General features: G+C 36.2%; 1 protein-coding gene across 1 annotated transcript; it reads left to right on the top strand.

The window, feature by feature from the left end:
- Positions 1–247: 247 nt before the first annotated feature.
- On the top strand, positions 248–1,189 carry LOC126080202 (olfactory receptor 10AG1-like). Its single transcript, XM_049891474.1, has one exon. It carries the CDS (start codon positions 248–250, stop codon positions 1,187–1,189), a length of 942 nt encoding a protein of 313 aa, XP_049747431.1.
- Positions 1,190–9,573: the final 8,384 nt, after the last annotated feature.

Below are 9,573 nucleotides of genomic sequence, written 5' to 3'. Positions count from 1 at the left end.
ATCTTGGACTGTGCTCTGAAAGTGTAAGGAAATGATCTTAAAAATTTTTTTTTTTTTTTTTTGAGGGAACTGTTCATTGTGATTTAATAGGAAGGGAAGGGGCATACATAACTAGTATCACTCTTAAAGTGAAAACAACAGCAGTGATCATAAAATCCAATCCACATGTCTCAATACAATTTGGAGAAGCAGCAAAGAGATATAGGAAGCTAAAGGAAATGTACATGTAAATTTACCTTTTCTGTAGATGAATCATCCAGAAAAACCTCCAGTAGATAATCTAACTGAACTGATGGAATTTGTTCTCTTGGACTTTGCTGACATGCCCTGTCTCCAGTGGTTTCTTTTTGGATTGTTTTTAATCATCTATATTATTATCCTCATGAGCAATGACACCATATTTCTAATAATAAAAATGGATCCTGCTCTCCAGAGCCCTATGTATTTTTTCATAGCAAATTTTTCCTTCTTGGAAATCTGCTATGTATCAGCTACTCTCCCCAGAATGCTGATGAATCTAGGGACACAGAGAAGAAGAATTTCCGTGGTTTCCTGTGCTACGCAGATGTGCTTTGCCTTTATATTTGGAGGCATAGAGTGTTTGCTCCTGGCAGTGATGGCCTATGACCGTTATGTGGCCATTTGTAACCCTCTGCACTATCCTCTAGTCATGAGCAACAGGGTCTGTGTCCTGTTGGCGACTGGGTCCTGGACCATTGGAATCCCAGTTATGATAGGGCATACCTATCAAATTTTCTCTCTATCTTTTTGTAGATCGAAACAAATTAACAATTTCTTCTGTGACATTCCCCCAATACTCAAGCTGGCTTGTGGGGACACCTTCATAAATGAGATGTTGGTCTACACAGTTGCTGTTTTATTTGTAATGGTTCCATTTCTGTTGATACTTGGCTCCTACAGTAAAATTGTCTCCATCATCCTGAAGTTGCCATCAGCCACAAGTCGAGGCAAAGCCTTTTCCACCTGCACATCTCATCTTATGGTTGTGATATTATTCTTTGGATCAGCCATTATCACATACTTAAGACCCAACGGCAGACACTCAGAGGAAACTGACAAAGTTCTATCTCTTTTCTACGCTATCCTAACTCCTATGCTTAATCCCACGATATATAGTCTAAGGAACAAGGATGTCATAATTGCACTGAGAAAATTGCTATGTCAATAAGTCACCAGTAAAGAATGAGTTAAATGTATCAGAAAGGCTTTCTCACACATTTTTAGTCCAATTTTAATAGATGTAAAGCTTTATCTATACCTTGTCTTTCATACTGTGGCAATTATTCCCAAATTAAAAATCACTTGTAATGTTGTCAGGACTTTCTGCTCAAGTTATATAAATAATATATGTGTCATCTGATAGAAAATTATTCCATTAGTAATTCTAAAATTTCATTGTACAGTGTTTTCCCTCAAGAAGAACTTCTGCAGTGGTTGATTTAATCTAGTCATTTGTAATGTATAATCTATTAGATCACTTACTGGAGAACATTTAATTCATTTCCATGATTGTCCATACAGTTGTGACACACATTTTAAAAACCAGGTTGGTGATATGCATTAATCAAAACTATACAGTGGTCCCTCGATAGCCACCGGGAATTGGTTCCAGGATCCCGATGAATACCAAAATCTGTGGGTGCTCAAGTCTCTCATATAAAGTGCTTAATATTTTCATATAACCTATGCATGACCTCCCATATACTTTAAATCATCTCTATATTACATATAATACCTAATACAATGTAAAGACTGTGAAAATGGTTCTTATACAGAATAGTTTAGGGAATAGTGACAAGATGCAAGGCAAAAAATGTTCAAACAAGTGCTAGAGAGACTGAGGATCTGTGAAATGGCACGAGGCTACAGCAGGGTATGCCTACAAATCACTTCATTAGCTTGGATTCAGTGTGATGTTTGGCACAATAATAACAATAATAATAATAATCTGTGATAAACCTGGAAAGACTTATCTGAAGAAGTAACATTTGAGCTGAGTCTTAAATAGTTAGAAGGAGTAACTAAAGAACATTCTAAGCAGATGAAAAAGCAAAGGATGGCCCCTAAGGTTTACATTCTTGGAAGCCTAAAGAACTGATTGCCAAGGGAAAAAAAGTCTTAACAGACGAGGTTGTAAATATACAACAGTTTTCAATTCCTGGAAGGAAATTTGAATTACTCCATGTACAATGGGAATCCATGAAAGTGTTCAAGGTTTTTGAAGGAGAACACTTCAGCAGTTCAAATCTACCAGCTACTCCTTGGAAACACTATGGGGCAGTTCTACCCTGTCTTATAGGGTAGTTATGAATTTGAATCAAAACAGCAAGGAGTTTGTTTTTTGTTTGTTTATTTTTTATGGAGAACACATAAATAATTTTAAATTCAAACAGCTCAGAAAAATATTATAGAAGGTGATGGATACGGTAATGAATCTGTCAAGTATTTAAATCACTTTAAATTGTAAACCCAGCCTTGAAACAAGAATCATATGAGATGAGAAGCATACTAAGCAGCAATCTACTGCATTGTATGATGGTATTTGATTATATATATATAAAGAGAGAGAGAGAGTTCTCCCTTGGTATTTACAGTAGATTGGTTCCAGGAAACACCCATATACAAAATGGCATATTATTTGAACATATATATACAGAGAGAGAAAGAGAGTTGTTCCTTGGTATCTACAGTAGATTGGTTCCAGGACATACCCAGAGACAAAATGACATAGTATTTGAATATAATATACACACATTCTCCCATATACTTTAATCATCTGTAGATAATACCTAATACAATGTAAAAGCTATGTAAATAGTTGTTATACACTAGTGTATTCTTTAGGGAATAATGAAAAGATGCAGTGTGAATAATGATCAAACAACAAGTAGGGGACAGAGACTGAGGATCTGTGAAATAGTGGGAGGCTACATAAAGGTATGCTTACACATTGTTTCATTTAGCATGGATTCAGCATAGTACTACACTTGTGGCAAATTCAAATTTTGTTTTTCAGAAATCTCTTTTTATTTCCTCTAAATATTTTCAATCCGCAGTTGGTTGAATCTGTGAATGCAGAGCCCACAGATATGGAGGGCCCAGTGTCTATACACAAATACACATGCACAGACACACACTCGTAACCCAAAACATGAAGAAGAGGAAATTCCTCCTGTGGAGGTCAGATTAACGCAAAGAATTAGTAATGTTCAGACTATGGTGCTAAATATGCTTAAAGAGAAAAGCACACAGAATACAAATTACCAGAGTTCAGAAAAAACTAGAGGAACAAAATAAGATTCAACAATGAAATTGGAAATATACAAAAACAAAACAAATAGAACTATTTAAATAGAAGAACAAAGCAAGAGAAACACTTAACGATAGAATTGAACAGACAGAAGATAGAATAAACTAGAAGACAAAATAACTGAACCTATTAAGCCTGAAGAGAAACAAAAGAAAAGAACGAAGAAAAGCAAACAAATCCCAAAAAGAAATATGGTATTCAATTAAGAAATCTGAAACTAGAATTATTGGAATCCCAGAGCTTCACAAAAACAATAAAAAGATAGGAATGATTTTACAAGATGTAATCAGAGTTTCCCAAACCTCAACAGAGAATCAAGCCTGAAACTATAGGAAGCTACACAAATCCTAATCAGAAGAGACACAAAAAGATCAACTCCAAGCCATAACCTAATCAAATTCAGGTTCGATGTTGTTTTGGGTACTAACCTACAGGTTGGTTGTTTAAACCCACCTCGCAACACAGAAGAAAGGTGTAGGATATGCTTCTGTTAAGAGAAAAGTCAAGAAAACCCTATAAAGAAATTCTACTCTGTGACGGATGGGGTGTCCATGATTCAGAATAGATTTGACATCATTGGTTTTTTGTTTTATTTAGTCTTCAAATCAATAAAACATGCACACATATGAAATTGTCCAATAAATCTATATGCAACATTGTTTGTAATTGTAAAAGATTGTAAGCCAATTAAATGTGGTTCATTAGGTTGTTTGTCTTTCTTGATGTTATGAGTTCTCATTATAATATTCTCATCAGAATTTTTTATCTTCCACAGTTACACGATGCATCTTAATACAATTTTTTAAAATGTATCCAGAGGTGGGACAAAGACAGTGGAGTAGTCAGACGCTTCTGGTGGTCCCTCTTACAACAAAGACTCCCCCCAAAAAAACAAAAACAAAAACAAGTGAATCCATTACGTATACAATAAGCTAGGAGCCCTGAACCTCAAACACAAAGTTAAAAAATTTGACTGAGTGGCTGGGAGAGGGAGAGACAGTTCAGAAGCAATGAAGAGTTGCTGGTCCTGACTTGGCAGGAACCAGTGCCCCTCAGCCCCGATCCCCAATGTGACCACAGAGGGGCTGGCAGTAGCATTAGGAAGATGCAGTTACTTCAGTGAAAGAAGACTAGTGTATGGCTCAGGCTCAATCCCCTGGTGCAAAGACATGGGGGAAGGTGGTAGCATTTGAGATGCAGCTTCCATAGCCACAGAGAGCCAGTGGCACAGAATCTACTCATGTCTCCAGAATCATTGAGAAATAGTGCTCTCGGCATAAGTGATTGTCTCTAATTTACTGTGCAGATCTAATAGTTCCCCTTGTGAAAGAGTTCTCTTTCATTTAACTGACCCCTCCACACCCTCCCCCAAGCAGGCTTCAGTGACAGTCGATTTCCCTGGGCATGAGATAGGTTTTGCTGCACACCCTAAGACATTCTCCCGGGTTTGGAGAAGGAACAAATTAAAAATGGGGGAAAAAAGGTTCTGCTGGCTCCTCTAAACTGGGAACTTAGGGAAGAAGTGGCTCCTGTCCAGGCACAAACGGTCCACAGATTTTGAATGCCTTTTACCCCTGCATGGACCCATGTGGTCCCATTTAAGGAGCTAGGCCCTTGTTGTTACATCCTAAGGGCATATGTACCTAAGGTCTGGCTCTAACTGTTTCGGCTGTGTGGTGGAGAGGCAGATTTTTGACGTTTGACACTGCTCTGCCTATTAAGTAGGGTCCTCACCTACTCAAATCAGGGACTTGAGAACTGGTGGTTCCACCCAGGCCATTTAGCCACCCTTGACAGCACTCCAAGAATAAGTAGTGCCTCCAAGTCCATAGTTAAACGCATTAGGTGCCTATGGTACAGCTGCTGAGTCCACCCACCGGTGCACTCTAGAGAATAGTGATATGCCTTCCTCCAGACACTGGGGAGAAGATTGTCAGCCCACTGCCTGATCAGGGTGTGACCCCCTGCAGCAACCAGAAACCTGTGCCTATACCAATCACCACTCCTACTCTAAGACAGTAGGTGAGAGTCTGCACCATGCACTTCGTGACTGACTACCTGGATACCTGAGTTGAACTGGTACAAGAAAAGTGAATGGAGGCCTAGGCTCATATACCTGGTAACAGCTCTAGCCAACTGGTGACAGGACATTAGAGTTTTAAAGGCTCCAAAAATAATAAAGTTGACCCACTTGAGCAGCCTATTTGGGTAAAATAAAACAAAAAGCTAGAAGCTGGGACACAGTAAGCAAACATAAAATAAATAAATACAATGATATATAGATGGTTGATATCAAATTACATAAACAGTTGATATCAAATTACATAAAGAAGAATACCCAGATCGCTTCAACAAACTCCCAAAACAAAGGATCGGGGAACCTTTCAGATGAAGATATATTCCTGGAATTATCAGAAGTAGAATACAAAAGATTAATATATAGATCTCTTCAAGAGATCAGGAAGGAGCTCAGACAAAATGCAGAACAAGCCAAGGAACACACAGATAAAGCAGTCAAGGAAATTAAGAAGGATATTCAAGAGCAGAATGATAAATTTAATAAGCGTCAAGAATCCATTGATAGGCAGCAATCATAAATTCAGATTAAAAACAAAATTTCAGCATTAGACAACTCAGTAGAAAGCCTGAGGAGCAGAATTGAGAAAATGGAAGTCTAAATTTGTGAAATAGAAGATAAAATACTTGGGATCAATATATTCAAAGTAAAATCAGATTAAAGAATTTTAAAAAATGGAGAAAGCCTAAGAATCCTGTGGGACACTATCAAGAGAAATAACTTAAGAGTGATAGGACTATGAGAACAGGGAAGGAGAACAGAAAATACAGGGAGAATTGTTGGAGAACTGTTGGAAGGAAATTTCCCTGATATAGTGAAAAATCAGAAGTTACCTATCCGAGATGCTCAATGAACCCCTTACAAGGTAGACCCCAAAAGAAAGTCACCAAGACATTATAATCAAATTTGCCAAAACCAATGATAAAGAGATAATTTTAAAAGTAGCTAGGGATAAAGAAAAAGTCGCCTACAAATGAGTCACTAAGACTAAGCTCAGACTACTCAGCAGAAACCATGCAGGCTAGAAGACAACGGGATAACATATATAAACCTTGAAAGAAAAAAAAAAAAATGCCAGCCAAGAATCATATATCCAGTAAAACTGTCTCTCAAATATGAAGGCATAATTAGGATATTTCCACATAAACAAAGTTCACGGGAATTTGCAAAAACCAGACCAAAACTACAAGAAATAATAAACGGACTTTTCTGGTTAGAAAATCAATAACGCCAGATGACAACCCAAAACTAGAACAAAGGACAGGGAAACCACATATCAATCCAGATAGAGAAATCTCAAAAATAAATCAAGATAAAAAAAAAAACAGGGAACAGAGATATCATTCTGTAAAAGATGACAACATTAAATCAGTGGGAGACTAAAAGATGTAGTCATAGGTCTTTCATAAGGGAAAGGAAGTAAATTTAAACTTAGAGAAATAGGAGGAAATAATAAGGCAACTACAAAGGAGACTAACAATCCAATACATTAAAATAAAATACTAGAAAAACGTAAAGACTCAGCAAAAACAAAATCAAGAACAATGGAAAAGAGGAAAATATGATTTACAAAGAAAAACTACTCAGCACAAAAAAATTAATTGAGAAAAAGAGACTGTCAACAACACACCAAAAAAAACATCAAAATGACAGCAGAAAAAATATCTATCCATAATTATGGTGAATGTAAATGGACTAAATGCACCAATAAAAAAAGAGTTGTAGAATGGATAAAAAAACATGATCTGTCTACATGCTGCCTACAAAGACAAACCTTAGACTAAAAAACACAAAGTGGAACTCAAAGGATGGAAAAATATATCAAGCAAACAACAATCAAAAAAGAGAAGTAGTAGCAATACTAATTTCTGACAAATAGATTTTAAAGTGGAATTCACAACAAAGGATAAGGAAGGACACAATGTAATGATTAAAGGGGTAATATATCAAGAGGATATTACCATATTAAATATTTACACACTCAATGACAGGGCTCCAAGATACAGAAAACAAACACTAACAGCATTGAAAAATGAGATAGATGGTTCCCTCCACAATAAGAGTAGGAGAATTCAATACACCACTTTCAGTGAAGGACAGAACACCCAGAAAGAAGCTGAATAAAGACACGGAAGATCTAAATGCCACAGTCAATGAACTTGATCTCATAGACATATACAAAACACTTCACCCAACAGCCACCAAGTGTATTTTCTTTTCCAGTGCACATGGAGAATTCTCTAGAATAGACCCCATGAAGAAAGCCTTAACAGAATCCTAAGCATTGAAATCTTACAAATCATCTTCTCCGAACATAAAGACATAAAACTAGAAATCAATAACGGAAAAAAGCAAGGAGAAGAAATCAAACACATGGAAACTGACCAATAACTTGCTCAGAAATAACTGGATTATAGAAGAAATTAAAGACAGAATAATGATGTTCATAGAGTCAAATGAGAATGGAAACACTTCCTATCAGAATCTTGGAGACACAGCTAAAGCTGTGCTCAGAGGTCAATTTATAGAAATAAATAAATGTACACATTCAAAAAGAAGAAAGGGCTGAAATCAAAGAATTATCCCTACAACTTGAACAAACAGAAAGTGAGTGACAACAGAAACCCTCGGGCACCAGAAGAAAGCAAATAATAAAAATTGGACCAGAATTAAATGAAATAAAGGACAGAAAACCCATTCAAAGAGTTTAAAAGACCAAAAGCTGGTTCTTTGGAAAAAATTAACGAAATCAATAAATCATTTGCCAGACTGATAAAAGAAAAACGAGAAAGGAGGAAAGTAATATGACTAAGAAATGAGACTGGTGATATTACAACAGAACCAACTGAAATTAAAAGAATCATATCAGGTTACTATGAAAAATTGTACTCTAACAAATTTGAAAACCTGGAAGAAATAGACAAATTTCTAGAAACACATGACCAACCTAAAGTAAAAAATACAGTTGTAGAACAACTAATTAAACCCATAACAAAAGAATAGATTGAAAAGGTAATTAACAAACTCCCAATGAAAAAAAGCCCTGACCCTGACAGCTTCATTGGAGAATTCTACCAAACTTTCAGAGAAGAGTTAACACCACTAATATCAAAGGTATTTCATAGTATAGAAAAGGATGGAATACTCCCAAACTCAGTCTATGAAGCCAGCATTTTCATGATGCCAAAACCAGAAAAAGACACCACAAAAAAAGAAATTTACACACTTATATCCCTCATGAACTGAGATGCGAAAATCCTCAACAAAATTTTAGCCAATAGAATTCAACAACATATCAAAAAAATAATTCACCATGACCAAGTGGGATTCATACCAGTTATGCAGGGATGGTTCAATATTAGGAAAACAATTAATGTATTCCATCACATAAATAAAACAAAAGACAAGAATCACATGATTTTATCAATGGATGCAGAAAAGGCATTTGACAAATTTCAACACCCATTCATGGTAAAAACTCGGCAAAGTAGGAATAGAAGAAAAATTCCTCAACATAATAAAGGGCATTTATAAAAAGCCAAAAGCCAACAGCATCCTAAATGGAGAGAGCCTGAAAGCATTCCCCTTTAGATCAGAAACCAGACAAGGATGCCCTTTGTCACCACTCTTATTCAACATTGTGCTGGAGGTCCTAGCCAGAGCAATTAGGTTAGATAAGGAAATAAAGGGCATCCAGATTGGCAAGGAAGAAGTCAAGGTAACTCTATTTGCAGATGACATGATCTTATACCCAGAAAACCCTAAGGAATCCTCCAGAAAACTACTGAAACTAATAGAAGAGCTCAGCAGAATATCAGGATACAAGACAAACATAGAAAAATCAATTGGATTCGCCTACGCCAACAAAAAGAACTTTGAAAAGAAACTCAAATCAACACCATTTACAGTAGCCTCCAAGAAGATAAAATACTTAGGAATAAATCTTACCAGAAATGTGAAAGACTTATACAAAGAAAACTACAATACACTTCTGCAAGAATCCAAAAGAGACCTACATAAGTGGAAAAACATACCTTGCTCATGGATAAGAAGACTTAACATTATTAAAATGTCTATTCTACCAAAAGTGATCTATACATTTAACGCAATTCCAATCCAAATCCCAAGGACATTCTTTAATGAGATGGAGAAACAAATTAGCAAC

The sequence above is a fragment of the Elephas maximus genome, chromosome 7, assembly GCF_024166365.1.
Source record: "Elephas maximus indicus isolate mEleMax1 chromosome 7, mEleMax1 primary haplotype, whole genome shotgun sequence".
NCBI classification, from domain to species: domain Eukaryota; kingdom Metazoa; phylum Chordata; class Mammalia; order Proboscidea; family Elephantidae; genus Elephas; species Elephas maximus.
Note: the sequence above shows the minus strand (reverse complement) of the source record. Positions and strands in the feature narration are given on the sequence as shown.

Coding starts and splice junctions, on each gene's coding strand:
- LOC126080202 (XM_049891474.1), top strand. CDS start 248: ATGAATCATCCAGAAAAACCTCCAGTAGATAATCTAACTGAACTGATG.